This window comes from Gallus gallus, chromosome Z (assembly GCF_016699485.2).
Source record: "Gallus gallus isolate bGalGal1 chromosome Z, bGalGal1.mat.broiler.GRCg7b, whole genome shotgun sequence".
Taxonomy (NCBI): domain Eukaryota; kingdom Metazoa; phylum Chordata; class Aves; order Galliformes; family Phasianidae; genus Gallus; species Gallus gallus.
The window spans coordinates 84,410,414-84,426,461 of record NC_052572.1 but is presented as its reverse complement, the minus strand read 5'-3'; the positions used below and the strand labels follow the sequence as shown (position 1 = coordinate 84,426,461).

The window sequence follows — 16,048 nt, the reverse complement described above, 5'->3', positions numbered from 1 at the left end:
CCAAATCAGATGTTACTCAAGCACTGCCTGGTAGCACAACACAGGCCTGTATAAAATCACACAACAATTCACAGTGTGAGATTAAAATGTTGAAGTGTTCATGACTTCTCTTTCCTGCGGTATGCAAACACAAAATGCTCTTCTAGATTTGGCTTCTGTGTACAGTTTCTGGCAGGAGAAATTCTGCCTTAGTTTGTCTTGACAGTCTTTCAGGGGATAAAATGGAAAAACAGCTCACACGAACAATACTGTTAAGAGGGCTTTCCAAAAGGCTTTTGGCAGAGACTTTCACTGTGTTGTAGTTTAACCCCATCAGGCAGCTAAGTAACACAGCAACTCTCCCTACGGGGAACGGGGAAGAAAAATCAAAAAGGTAAAAGTGTAAGACCTCATAGGTTGACATAAAGACAGTTTACTAGGTAAAGCAAAAGCAATGTGCACAAGCATAGCAAAATAAGGAATTCATTCACTACTTCCCATTGGCAGGCAGATGTTCAGCCACTTCCAGGAAAGCAGGGCTCATCACACGTAATGGTTTCTTGGGAATACAAACTCCATTACTCCAAACATCCTACCCTTCCTCTTTTTTACTCCATATTTTATTGATGAGCATGACACTACATGGTATGGAATATCCCTTTGGTCAATTGGGGTGTCCCCTCTCAGCTTCTTGTGTACCTCCAGCTCCTCGCTGGCAGGGTGATGTGAGAAGCTGAAAAGTCCTTGGCTCTGTGTAAGTACTGCTTTGCAACAGCTAAAATATTGTTGATATATCCCCACTGTTTTCATGAAAACAAACAAAGAAACAAAAAAGCATAAAATGAGCCTTTACAAAAAACAAACAAACAAAAAAACAACCAACCAAACAAAAAAACCCCTCTATTCCAGATAAAACTATGACAATATCCACCCCTTATTCCATATCATTCACGTCATGCTCATGTCCTACACTTTCCAATACATTCTCATTAGTCACAACCTTTCAGTTGATACGCAGATATCATTCCCTTAGTCTATGGATCATCCCTGTGAAATGTCCATAAAATGTCCACTGAGTTCTTTTAGTCCACGACTTAACTTCTGTCTTTTACGGTGGTTGCTCAGGACAGGAGAGGCAGTGTGTTGCATGGAGTTACTGGGTGCCAAAGCCAACTCAGGTTGAGTCACTGCTGTACTTGCACTGCTCCTTGTGAGGTTCATCTTCCATCGATTCAGGTGGCTCCTGCTATAGAATTGCCTTATAACATGTAACTTAAATAAAGGGTTACAACAATTTAAAGATTCATTATTACTATTAAAATCTCCACTCCTTGACCCTTTGGATCAGGCCACAGAATTTAACATTGCAAAGAACTCCTCCCCTTGTCCCTTCCAGTTTGTAATTGTCCATTAACTACAGTCCTTTAGAAGTGTACCTGCTCTGGCACGGCCTTATACGTTGGCCACAGACCCTTCAGATACCTCCTGTATAATGTTCTTATCCACTGTGACAGATGCTTCAAAGTATTCTGATATGGCCTTATCCACAGACATGAACACTGAAAGGTGCACCTGCTGTGCCATGGCCACAGACACACTGAGATGTACGTGCTCCCATGTGGACTTATCCACGGGTCACAGTTCCTCTGACTCAAGCTCATACTAGAATCCCAGCCTGTCCAATATGGCAGCACAGGAAAAGCAGTGATACCCCATCTATTTGACAGCCCAGGCACATACTGTTACCAAACGTTCCCAGGCACAGCAAAGCAAGATGCTAAGGGAGTACAGCAAACGGCAGAAGCAAAAGCAGTCACTAACAAGCACTGAACTCTAACATACAATAAGGCAAGCAAGCTCCGTGACAAGCACAGGAACCTGCCAATTAGCAGCTAAACAGCTATAACATCTCTACAGTCCAATTAAATCTGTTATCACCTCAAACCTTTTGTGACCCATACTGAGTTGGTTTAATCCAGCAGGCAGCTGCTACCCAGTCACTCCCTCACTCACCCCAGGTGGGATGAGGGAAGGAATCAGAAAGGTAAAAGTGCGAGAACTCATGGGTTGAGATAAAGAAAGGTTACTAGGTAAAGCAAAAGCCACACAAAGCAAAATAAGGTGTTCATTCACTACTTCCCATCAACAGGCAGACGTTGCAGGAAAGCAGGGCTCATCACACATAGTGGTTTCTTGAGAAGACAAATGCTTCACTTTGAACACCTCCCCCATGATAGTGTATGAGACATCCCTTCATCCAGTTTAGGTCAGCTGTCCTGGCTGTATCCTCTCCCTTCTCCTTGTGCATCCCCAGCTCCTGGCTGCCAGTGCAGCAGCAGAAGCAGAACAGACCTTGGCTCTGTGCTATTACTGCTCTGCAATAACTGAAGCATTGTTGAGTTTGCAACATCACCTTTCACACAAGTCCAAAACGCAGCATCACATGATCCTTCACAAAGAAAATTAATTCTATCTCAACTTAAACCACGACACTATGGTTTTTAAGGAAACTCACCAGAATAAGAGCACAAATAGAGATGTAGCTGGCTAAAACCCAGGAGGTTAAAGGTGGAAATAAATGGGGAGTTCTCACAATGGAAAGATGGATATTTGCCTCTACAACAGTAAATGATGTTCAGAGAAGGTTCAGAGAAGCACGACAAGGATGATCAGAAGGCTCCATACAGAGGAGAAAAGGAAAACAGAACAAACAACAAAAAATAAACAAGCAAACAAAAAAGCAAACAAAAAACCAATTAGTTTGGCTGTCTTCAGTGTGAAAAAAAGATCGCTTATGAGAAGACACATTTAAGTCTAAAGATCACAAAAGACACAGAGGGGAGGTGATTAGAGAAATTGTATGCTGTGATTTCCAGTACAAGAATCTATGTTTGTCAAATAAAGGTAACAGGCATTCGGGTCAGCAGATCTCCATGCAATGTGTAGTACATGTGGAAAGTCCATGGCAAGGAACACTGTGAATTGAAGAAGTTCATATGGCATCCAACAGGAGAATGAGCTAGCACTCTGAATTCAAAGTTTGTACATTATTATGTAGAAAAAATTAAAGAGGGTCGGAAAATACCCAGATGAAAACTGTCGGTGGGAGAGTAGTGGCAGAGATGGGTTTCCTCTTCTTGCTCCTTCCCATGTATTTGCTTGTGGCCACCTCTGATGACCGAGCCAACCAGGAGACGGTTTGTCTAATGCTCTTTGGTTTTCACTTTGACTTTCTTCATCTGGCATGCAGCAAGGACTGCCAAGCAAACAGGTCCCCAGCACTCAGTGGATATGGTGCCACTCACCCTGGGTCACTGGCCTCCCAGTGCCTTAGTCAACAGGATGGCTCCCAGCTGTCCTCCTGCAGAGCATGCACCTGAAGGCTACTGCCCTTCATAGCTTTGCATATTAGTGTTAGGGTGATATCTCAGCAGACCTGAGGCAGCAGGAGAGGGAGACAACAACATTGCCTGAACATTTCTGCAAATGCAGCTGCATTTTCAAGAGCATTTTCAAGAGCATTGAAGCCCAGTTGCCAGATGCCTACCTACCCTGGATTGCACTGTGATAATACTTTTGGAAATCCATAAAATACCCATATTTTATTTACCCACCTTTTTTGGTGCTCAAATCCCCCCAGCACACTGACCTCATGTTCTCTGAATATAAAATTAACTTAGCCTAGCTTGACTCCTGCTTGACCTCAGTTGGCTTGAGATCCACTCTGTCTGCACAGTGACAAGGCAAATGAAGACATATTAATCTGAAGTGAAAAGCACTTACTGTAGATGGGATCATGGTCCCTTGAAGAATGTTTCTGATCCCAAAGTTATGGACAGGCACAGCAATTTCAATATTAATACTATGTTTTAAATAATTGAGAAGCTGTGAGACTATCAATTCACAGCCTAACAAACTATGAATTGCACTGTTCTATGCCAGCTAAGAGATTGTAAACTATAATTTTTCATGGTTCTCTGATACGACAACGCTAAATTGTTAAATACTACTAAGCAGGAAACTGCTATCTATTTGTTTTTTTTTTGCCCTTCATGTGAAAGAAGAGAAAGAAAGGCGTAAGAAAAAGGCTGGAACAGGGCTCTGTCTTTAAGTACATCTTTATAAGATTGAGCAGAGCCTGCTGTAAGCTTTGAGTGTGGGGTAAAATAATTTGAATGGCAATACTAAATCCTGACACTGAGTAAAACAGCTTGGAAACACAAAATACAGAGCAGGAGATATCATATCCATCGTGGGCTCACTCTGAAGGTGACCAGATGATGACACATACACGTGTCTACTGAACGGTTCCACTGTTTTTCTCTCAGGGAGCAGCCTGTTACCAGACACAGACATTCCCCTGCTTGGCACATTCAGGATTCACTCCAACACCTTTGGAATTTTTTGGCTTTGTTTGTATTCTCTGATGTCAAGGGCTCTCAATCTGGTGGAGAGGTCTTGTCGTCCAATTAACCTGCCCCAGTAGCTACAGGTTTCAGCATTGGAGAAGCTTGAGGCATGGAGGGAAACATCCCCTCATCCATCAGCTTTGGAGAAGGCAGTCCATAATGCTCCTGGAGGGCAACTTTGGCATGCAGCTCAGTAGCTGTCTGTTTGGTGGATCACTCCAAGTGAAAACTGTGTCTTCGGCAACATAGCAAAGGAGAGCGTTTGCTTAGCCATACGGATGAGCCTGCACCAAACACCTGGATCTGTGATCAGCCTTTGGGGTTGAAACCCTGCTCCACTCTGGATGTGCTCTTCTTGGATCTGTTTATTAGCTGAAATTCATACAACTCTCAGTGCAGCAAGGATTGGACTATTTCCTCTTTCCTCTCTTTCAAGAGAAGCATTGTTCTACAAAAAGAAACAGTTTATGTCTAAAAGTAAGTAGGCGAGCAAAGTAACTGGAGTCACTGGGCAACAGAAGCGCTTGTCCTGTACAAAGCAGCTCATTTGCTTGGGTGGTTAAGTAAGAAAATAGGTGCCTGCCCACATTTGGAATTTTTGGCCTGCAGTCCTGAACTGAGCCCTCTCATGCCCTTGTTCAACTTGTATCAACTTCTGTTGAGAACAAAAACAACAAAAATCACTGCTGCAACTTCAGTTATAGTTAGCTCAGTAAAGCGATGCAGGTATCTTCTTAGTATTTCCTAACACTACACAGACATATGCATGAAAGGGAAAAAAGATCCCCAGAAGCCGTGCCAATCTCATTTGAACATTAGGTTATTCACTTTCCCAACTAATCAATAATTGGTATAATTAAAATTGATAGCTGCAAATAACATGACAGAGCGCTGCTGCCAGCATACCGTTGTGTATTTGGCTTGGAAAGATAGGCAGTAGCGTGGAACACTTATTTTCCAATTTGCTTTTAGCTGTGTGCAAATTGCTTTAGCTGTATCCAGCTGATTTAGACCTTGCCTAGAGGTACACTAGATTAATTGGGAGTCACACATTCATTGCTTACAGAATGGACTCTATAATTGGTGAAATTTGTTAGTGCCAGTTATAAAATAACTATATAGTTCTGCTTTTTAGTTGTCCTTTCATTACCCTTTCAGGAAAGGGGAAGAACAATTAGAACCTTTCAGACGATCAAGATTGCTTTTAAGTCTTTATGTAAAACTGCCAGTGTGTCTACAGTCAATATTTTATGCAAGCAAACATTAGTGTGAATATGGTATTGATTTTTTTTTTCAGGACTGAAAAGCTCTTCAGCATACACGAGAGGGATTTTTTTTGTCCTTGTTGTGACTGAAATTTAGATAATGAAACCATTATGTTGTTACTACTCTCAGCTTTCAAAAATAAGCCTTTCTTCTTTTCTCGTGTCTGAACTAGCTTATTATCAAAGAGTGGAAAGATTCATTGCTGGTTGTTGGCATTCAGAAGCATTAAAAATAATGGCCATAGTTTTTCTTAAACCCAGACTTGCCTGTTCCTTGTGTCACAGTAATAAGGCCATGTTAAATCTAGAGCTAGATATATAAATACCTCTATAACAGGCTAATTCAAAGTTATTAATTCTCGTGACTACGGACAGATCTAGGAGTCAAGAGTCACTACCTAGACTTATGTCAGTTTCCCATGTTATTCACGGCTTTGCACTTAAAAGAGAACAAATGAGAACACAGCTATTTCTCTTTACTACAGCTGTGGTCCCTGGAGACATTCTGGACTGAACTTGTGGTGCAGAGCACGGTGCAGTTTCACATATAGGGGCTGACGTAAGCCCCAGCCACCCCACTGCTGTGAAGGGAAAAGGTGTGGTTACACTCACTGCTGTCTTTAGGCTGTTTGCCTTTTAGACTGTTTGGGACACACACCAGAGGAGAGCCTGACACAACTCTCATTTACAGTTCCTGTGATTAAACCATGCGTAGCCTTTCCCTTGCACATAACATTTGAGTCTGTTGCAATTAAACTACAGACAGATGCTTCAAAGACCTATAATTTTACAAGAACTTGTAAACAGGCTTAGGAGAGACAGACTACTAGTGGCGTCATACAGGGAAATACGAAGAAGTTCACTAATTATTGTACATCTGAGAGTCCAAATAGGCAAGAAAGCCACTGAAAACTTGTCTTTACTAGCTGCATTTCTCCCAGAATTACTTGTCCTTCAAGTCTCCTTTCCTTGGCGATTAGCTAGCAATTTACTCCTGATGGTGTTAGAATAGAGGGAATTCAACTGTTGATTCAAGAATAGTATCCAACCTTGATGGTATCACTAGGGACTAATGGAGAGTAAACAAAACGAGGGGCAAACAGTCTAGAGAGGGGAGTGGGTGTGTGAAAGGGACAGAGATTGCGAAGTGGTCCCATACTGCTCTAAGCTGCCCTGAAAAAGCCCTCACACTCTCTCCCTCCACCCCCACATCCCCTAGTCCCCCCAAACCAATGCCATGTGCTTGCTTTACACATATCCATCATCCACTGCCGTGTGCTTGCTGTCATCCACACAGTAAAGTGTTTCACCCTGTGGCCTTTGTCCTGCCACTGGGCACCCCTGCAAAGAGCCTGGTTCTGCCAAATACTATGATAGGTAATACAAAAGTGCGATACTAATTTTGAAAAAGTATGAAAAACTGTGTTCTGAAGATTTCAGCTGAGATCCCCCTTATCCATGTTGCATACTGAAGTGCTGTTTGAAAACACAGCAGCCAAAATAAAAGACCTAGTAAGAACAAAACTATGATTTCCCATTGCAGAAATACGCTTCCCATAGAGAAAAATACTCAAGATGGATTCTTAAAATGTGTATCAGCCAATTAATGAGAAAAGATATAGGCCCTTCTTATTGATGGCTAGTAATCTAATACTGCCATTTCACTGCAGACAGAAGAGACCTGTCCTTGGTGTACAGGAGTTCGAAAATAAGAGAAATCACATCCTTTTGGAGGTAGGGGAATTGTATATTAGAGATGTGACAAGCATAGTGCCTTCTATACACTAAGTTGTCATGGCCATGCTTGCGCTTGCAGGCTACCTCATGCTTTATGCTGCTTCATTTTCTGTGAGTTGTTTGGACTCATTGAGTTCCACCACTTGTGGGATAACAAACATTGCGTCCCTTGCTGCTGCAGACCCATGCTACTGAAGAAATCAAACTGTACCAAGATGGCAGCTCATGAGCCAGCAGCAGCGTGTAAGCTTGCAGCAGCTGCCTGAGCACTCAGGACAGTCCTATTGGATCTGAAGACGTATGTTCTATGTTAGCTGTGGGAAGAACACCCATCTGTCCAGCACCAGTGCTTTATTTACTAAGAAGCACTGCAATTCACAGTATCATTGCTTGCTAACTACACCCCTGGTTGGTTAGTGATTTACATAGTGCCACAGCTCTTTATTCTGCTTGGGTGATCTTGCTGGACCTGTAACTCTCCAAATCCTCCTCTTTCAGTAGAGTTTAGCACTGGAATCTTTAGGGCAGATTCAGCAGTTTTTGGTTTGGTGACTTCTATGTCAAAGTGTCCTGTCCTGCCTACCAACCAGAACCAGCCTTTAATCATTCCCTCCCCTCTCTACATAACTCAAATGGTCAACCTAGGTTTGGTAATGGGTGCTGCAGGGGTTCTGTGAGCAGGGCCCAGCACTGCCCTGTGTCAGACCAGAGCCAGCTCCAGCTGCTCCAGAAGAGACCCATGCCAGAGCTGGGCCATGAGCAGTGCTGGGTGCACTCTTGGACAGCAGGCTTAGGAAAGGGAAAACTGTCGCTCAAAAGCAGCTGGGAGAGTGGGGTGAGCTGTGTGAGAGAAGCAGCCCTGTGGGCCCTGAGGATGGGGCAGGAGGGTAGGAGGTGCTCCAGACACTGAGCAGCAGTTCCCTGCATCCCACGGGCACAGCATGGGGCACATCTCCACATGAAGACACAGAGGAGTTCCTGATGCAGCAGTGGACATGGCCTGGAGGAGGTACAGCTATGGGCAGCCTGCAGGAGCAGTCCTGGGCTGGAGCTGCAGCCTGAACAGAGCATCCCATGGGGCAGCAGGAGGGCTGGGGGAGCAGCACCTGAAGGGTGGCACAGTGCAGGAGCAGTGCTTGGAGAGCCGCTGCCTGGGGAAGCTTATGCAGGATCAGACTGGGAAGGATGACGTCTATAGTAGGGACCCACGTGCAGCAAGAGCAGAGAGTGACCGTGGAGAGGTGCAGGGATAGCGTGTTATGGGCTGAGCACAGCAGCCACTGTCCCCTGTTCCTCTGTGGCATTTGTGGGGAGGTGATCAAAGAATATGGATGGGAAGATGGAGTTTCAGTTTGTTGGCTTTTAGTTTCCATTGCTCTGTTATTAGTTGGCAATAAATTACATCAGTGTCTCTTACGCTGTGCCTCTTTTGCCCATGACAGTCACTGGGGAGCCATCTCCCTGTCCTTATCCTTCAGCCTCTTTTCCTATTTTCTCCCCCTGCCCTTCTGAGGAAAGGGATTGAGAAAATGTCATGTTGGTGCTGAGCTACTCATCAATATTAAATTACCACAATACATAGAATTTAAAGTGGCCATCTAACATCAGTAAGTCACAAGACATCTACAGGGGCTGAGGATTTTGGCAAATTCTCTACAAAGGAAACCAGTTCATTTGAAAGTAGGAAGATCATGAAAGGGCTCGGCAGATACTCGAGGCAAAGCCTGGTATTAAATCGTTACATTCCAAAGCAGGGCATGGAAGACGTATTGTGTCACTGACATTTTAATGACCTTTTCTGTCTGGAGCTCTGCTTAAAGATCAGCAGCTTGATGGGGCTTATCACTGCAAACACTTAGAATTGACCTGGTGACAAAGGCAGGGAAAGGTGCGGAGAAAAGGAATTATAAAAGCCTTGCTCTGGCATGCAGAAGCAATAGAAAAGCAGAACTGTCAGGCCATCCTTGCAGTCCATCTAGTCCTTCTGCTGTCACCCGGCAAACACAAAGACCCAAAGGAAGAAGGTAGGCAGGTTTCTGAAGTGGCCAGCACAGCAGAATAAAGACTTATCAAGTAGAAACTGGTTTTGTTCAAGGAAGGTACTCAATTTGAGCACACGTATTAAAGGCCAGCTCTTTTTAAAACTAAGTACAAATCCTGTCCCTTTCAGTCATCCATGCTGTATGGGGGAGAGGAAAATCTTTCCTTCTTCCCTCAAGTTATTTCTAGTGTCGCATGGACAAAAGTTTTACAAAAGTGAGATAATTCAAACTGCAGCAGGTGCTACCTAGGAGGTTCTCTGATCAGAAGACTCTGGGGCTATTTATCCTGCATCTCATTTCCGCTCTTTCAACTTTCATTGGGCTAATTAAGAAAATACTAACAAGGGTTCAACTGAAGCACATTTCCTGCATACTCTTCTATTAGAAACAGTCCCAAAACAAGTCTTACAGCAGCAAACTGCACGTCCTTGTTCACCCACCACATCCAAGGTGGGGCAGGGGCTCCTTGGGACTGTCCTGGTCCCATCCATCCTCTCCAGCCAAGGACTGCAACCATTTACTCTACCTGTCAAGATGTATGCCTTGAAATGTGTGTTCAGGGTTTAAATAGGCTTTCAGAGAATTGCTGCTTCCTCAGTTCTTATTTCATCAGGTGCTGCTATACTACTCAGTTTCACAAAGCAATCCCGAAGCATTATGCTGAAAACTACAGACAAGCACAGTTCTACATCAGCAAATTCAAACGATGGAAATCACATAACTAACACACACCGTTATACCACCCCAAAATACTTCACAAGGCTGCTGAAAATACTATGTAGCTATTGAAACAGAACTAGTTACCACCTTGATCTATAGCAGTTCATTTGTCTACAATAACATCTGCTTTCAAAGTCCCCAGAGCACTTCTCTACAGTATTACGGTGGATAATAACAAGTTTTCTGCATGATAAATATCGTCAAGTGGCAAGTAATAATTACCTCAGCAAAATCCTTAAGTTTGCTCATTTATCAGCCTAGATAAGAAGTTTAAGAGTTGAGAACACTATTTAGCTGGTTGCAATTACTAAGAGTTGCTATGAGGATTTTAACGGTGTCCTACAACCATCAAACTACCTTAAAATGGTTAAGAAGGTGAAAAATAGTGTCTTTGAAAAGCCTTCCCCCCCCCTCAGAATAAACAGACCGAACTGCTAAAAGACACTGGGTACGTCAGAAAGGACTTTCTGTGCACTCTGATAAGGCAGAATGGTCTCTGGGTCAGTAAAGGTGTTCTGAAACTGAGCTGAAAAACACATGAGGTTATTGGACTTCTTTTGTTTTCCAGTTTCTGTGAAAAACAGACTTTCTAAATCTCATGCTCTTTCTAAAGAAAGAGGTGAAGAACATAACGAAAATGACCTAGGGTTTTTCCACTTTAAATTGGAGTGGATAGCTTATGCTGCTTCCCAGAGTCAAATGTGACTTCTCTTGAATGACATCCTCATGCATTTCTCAGTAACAGTAACAAGTAGGACTTGCTCAAAAAGCAAAACAAAACCAAACAAAAAAACCTTAAAGAAAAGGCTAAAACTATGTGAACTTAGGAAATGCTGATGTAAGTAAAACCATCACGGAAAATCAAAGTTCATGGTGATTTTACAGAGCGTTGATACAGAAAGCTACGTAAAAAGACTAAAACTGAAACAAATGAAGAAAACAGTTTTCTTTCTAAAGAAAAGCAAAGCTGGTTCATTAAGTAATGACTGTATACCTCCATCTCTCTCTGATTCAAGGAGTTACGCCGTCAGATTGTTTCTATGGGCTGGATATATTTTCCAGTCTTTGAGGCATTAGACGGTTTCAAAATTCCTTTTAAAACTGTAATGTCTTTTGTTAGTTATAGTAAGATCCTTGTTAATAATGGCCTGCTCTAGCTGCTCAAGACATCTTACACTATCATCTATGCTATCTTAAAATGATCCATTGCTATTATTCAGAAGGAACTATAAACAAGACCTGTTCTTTATGAAATTGAAGCAAGACATGTTCTGTCCCCAACATTTTAGGCTGAAGAGAAATAGGATGCATTAACACAGCATAAGATATATTTAAAAAACATTCAGAAAGGGAAGGTGATAAAAGGAAAGAGGCAGATAAGTAATCAAGGGTTGAGTTCATAAATCTATGTGGGTTTTTAGCTGTACAAACAGGAAGACTGAGTTTTGATGGTATTGAATGGACAAAAGCTTGAGAGCCTGTTAAGTGATCCAGTAGAGAGGAGAGCAGGAGAGAGGAGTGAAGAAAAAGGGGCGCAAGAGAGCATGGCAAACCATTATTGACTGATATTCTGAGGCAGCATGATGAGGACAATACATTTGTTAGTTGTGATCAAACAGTGATCAAGATTGTGATGCCAGAAGGAAATAAGCACTAGATTTCTTTCACTCTCCCTGATAACAGCCAGGCTGGGGAACTGCAGAAAGGCACTTCTGAAGCTCTTTTTTTATGCCATTTTTTGTACTATCAGCAGTACCTGGTGCATTCTAGTATGGATTCATGTGTTCTCTCATCTCACATCTACTGAAGGCACATGCACTGCTGGCATTTGTCACAGACTTATGATCCAGTGATTACATCCAAGCAACACAGAAGCAAAGGATAGAGGAGACAGCACAAAATTAGCTCTGTGAGTTCTTAGGCGTCCCCCAGGGCCACACATGAAACTGGAAAAATGTTTCTCTTGGGCCCCATTTTCAATAGTCTAGCTAGGTAAGCCACCCAATTGTCTTTTAGATCTCCATCCTATTTCAGCCTCTAGAATTGCAAGACTGATCAAAAGCAACAACAAAACAAAACAACCTACCGCCTCTTGATTCACATCTGTTTTTTCCCAGTGCAAGCATCACAGGCAATAGCTCCCTGGCTGGGGTTTTTGGGTTGGTGTGGTGGGCTCCCACTGGCGAGACGTTTCATTCCTCTAGCTGCATGGCATGGACAGATTAGAAACTCAAGAGAAGTAAGTGTAATACCAAAGCCCTAGTTCACCTCTAACAGATGTCTAGCAACATTCTGATGAAAAACAAAGTAGGTTCACTTGATAGTAGCTGCTATAAGAGCAGAGTAGTACGGTTGTTAGTTGCAAGTCACAAGGAGTGCAAGCCCTGCGTATGGACAACAAGGTACAGGTACATCTGTACCACACTGCTTCAGATGCCCCTTGCCACCTATCAGCTTCTGCAGCCCTTAGTTCCCAGATTTGTAAACTGCCTTCCTCATTCTGCTCATCATTTGGATACACACTGAATTGATTGAATGATTACAGCAGTTGCATGTCAAGCTTGGACACGTAGCTGAATAGCTTTTGGCTTTGAGGAGTACTGAACCAGTTGCATAGCCTTTAAGGAAGTGGCAAGCATTAAATCAAAAGGAAAGCGATGAAGTTATGAAGATGCAAAAAATTAACCTTAGTGGAGGAAGACAACAAATGGCAATGCCCATAAGCCTCTCTTACAGATTTCAAGGATATAATAATGCTATAACATTAATACTATTTTAGCTGCTGCTTACCCTGTATCAATCAGAGTAATTCATTCCAGTTACCTACAACACAATATTAAACCACACCAAATCAACATCGCAGATTGTGTGAATTTGTAAGATCTGTTTTGCTGCAGAAGCATTAGCAGTCTAGACGGAAAAGAAATCAATGGCATATCTCGATACAAAAGCCATCTAAGCTTTCAATATAGAAGTAATAAGGCACTTATTTTTCAGGAGTTCTGTATTCACAATATCCCCATCTCCAAAAAAAAGCACCCTTTTCTGCCCATTTCTGATGAAGCTAACTTGTGGTATGTCAGCACTGTGAGCCTTATGAACGTGTTCAGAACAAGATGCAAATAAGCCACAGACGAATAATGTGTATTAAAAATCAACAAACCTTACTACTAGTCACTAAGGGAACTGATTTTACATCTATAAAAATAAAACAATCATAGCAATAGAATGGCAGATTCATCATAGCAATATAAAAACTCCAAGTGTGCTTGTCTGCTGAGGACCTTTAATTCATCCTTCTGTATTAAGTATTCACAAGGCGGGAGAAATGGAATCGACTTCATAAACAAGCTCTAACTTCCATTAATTCACCCTGCCAAAAAACAAAAGAAAACAAAACAAAAAAACAAACCCCAAACAATATTAAACTTTAAGAAATAGTTTCAACAGGTGATACGACTGGGATATGTAGGAAAGGATAGAATTTAAAGCCTCAAAAACCTGACCAGTAAATCTGACCTTTTTTCAAGTTACAATTAGTGTCTTCATATTCCTGTGTACTGTGTTTAGTGCAATATAACAAAATAGGCGATACGGCCACAAAATACATTTATTTTGTGGTAATACAGGTAACCAATGGTTAAGCACAGCAATGGCCCTTTTCTTTTAAGCTACGTGTTCTCCATTTTTGCACAACTGCTTATTTTGCAGGGCAATACAGATATCACACAAAAATCACCTGTATTTTATACTAACACAGCTGTGCACAGAAAGGCAAACCTGTAGTGCCTTTTCAAGTACGACAAATGCCACCTGAGTCTACCATGGGCCTCTTCCAAGCCTGCTGGGGTCAACAGAAAGAGGTCTGCTGCTTGGGTCCCACATTGCCCCTGGGAGAAGACAGAGCTGCAGGCCCAGCAGGGAAGGCAGAGAGAGAATCGCTGCTGGGCACACTGGTAACTGAGTCCCAGGGAATGTTTCTGAGACACAGACTAGGAGTTGAGTGGCAACTTCAGGCTCTGCTACCTACGCCTACAACACATGTTTTTGAAGTGGCCCATAGACACCAAGAAAGTACAAAAACAACTTTTTTTCTTTATTCTGATTGCCAAATTATTTAAGGCAGGTATAAAAATGAAAGCATTCAATATACATTTTACATAAAATAAACTAGATTACAGCATAAAACAAGTAACCAGGCAATGGCATTAAAGTCTCTCTTCTAAAACTGGATAATTGTAAACATTAAAAAAAAGACTGCAGGACTATTCAAGTAATAGAACAATCACAGATGTCTTCTGTTATGCAGGCTATTGGTTATCTGCCATTCAAGATTATCAAAAAAGACATTTCATTATTCACAGATGCTCATTATTTTCCATTTAAAAATTTTACATTATATACAACACAGTTTTTGTGGTACTAAGATCCCCATGCCTTCCAAAGGTATATTTTTCACAATACACAATTACAATGAAACAGCGAATACAGTAACATTTTACACTGATGCATCTTAATAGAAGCCACCAAATAGACATCTACATTGTACCAAAGTGTCATCACAGTTAGCCTCTCTGAGAGCTTGTGGGAAATATCAGAAGGGTATGCAAGGTTCAGGCACACTGATACATAACATTATTTATTTACAATTTGAAAGAAAAGAAAAAAAAGAAAAGAAAAGAAAAAGAAAACAGAAAGAAGAAGAGAAAAGAAACAAACAACCTTTTGTGGTTAACACTTTCTAAACATGACAAATACATTTCTCCTTTTACTACGTGGTTTGCAACTTAGCAGCAGACCCTGTGTGTGAGCCTGGTTATTGATACAAAAAAAGTAAAGAATATATATATATTTTTATATATATATGTATATATATATACGCATATATATATATAAAAACAGAAGTCTAATTACAGCAACATTTGTTACTCTGTGATAAAATCTGCAATTTACAAAAATGAAATGACTGGTTTTTGCCTGCCATTAAGGCATTTCAAATTAACACCATGGAACTGATGTCTGTAATAAAGCGCTTCCTCATGTGATCCAGTCACATGACAATGTACATCTCCAAACTCATCATTCTCTGAAAAGAGAAAGAAGAATGTTTTAGTATGTGGTGTTCTTTCTTCCCTAACATTTTCTGCACCTTGGATACACTGTGAAATGAAATCCGCACAGCACTCTCAAACCCAAGCAGGAAAGACATCCAAGCCACGTCCTCTTCCTTTCCCTGCCAGGAACATACTAGCAGGTATCAAGCAACATTTATCTTTTCTATTTTGAAACCCTAGCGTGCATCAGATCTTTCTGACCTAGCAACCTTTCTTATTCAAATAATTCCAGCTGAGAGCTTTGCATGCCTGTTTGTCTTCAGAATCAGCTTTCAGAAAGACAACCATAACCACAGAACTTTATAGTACTAACACTAATAAACTAAACTCTAAGATTTAACAGGGCAGCAACGAGAGAGGCCCTACTGTTTGTGGTGCTCCGTGCTTTTCGGCTGAAATGGGATCATTATTGTGCAGAAAAGTCTCTTCCCTCTTGAAAAATAAGGATGACACTTAGAGAAAAAAACTCTACTGAAAACCTAGTAAAACCTGAGAGGCAAAACACTGATAGTAAAATCAGCAAACCAGACGACTTACAGATAAGATAAACTCTGAGGTTTTCCTCATAGGACGCAGATCTAACTGAACATGAGGTTTAAATCCCTTTAATAAAATAAATAAATAAATAAAAGTGGATCTTAACTTATAATTTCAGAATCGCTCAATTTATCTTAATAATACCAATACTTATAATTTGTGAAAAATCTCAGAAGGCAGACTACTTGTTCCCTGCTCATCAACTCCCTCGTAAGACAAAACAGGACAAAATGTGACCTTAATGA

The 16,048-nt window shown here is 41.5% G+C and overlaps 1 protein-coding gene across 7 annotated transcripts in view; it reads right to left on the bottom strand.

Moving 5' to 3' along the window:
- Window positions 1–392: 392 nt before the first annotated feature.
- Window positions 393–16,048, bottom strand: part of ZNF608 (zinc finger protein 608) — a 99,420-nt gene continuing 83,764 nt past the window's right edge. For all 7 annotated transcript variants that reach the window (XM_040656019.2, XM_046905718.1, XM_040656021.2 and 4 more), the window contains one exon: window positions 393–15,238. In XM_040656019.2, coding sequence (XP_040511953.1) covers window positions 15,102–15,238 — 137 coding nt within the window. In that variant the 3' untranslated portion in view covers window positions 393–15,101. The remainder of the gene's footprint in view (window positions 15,239–16,048) is intronic.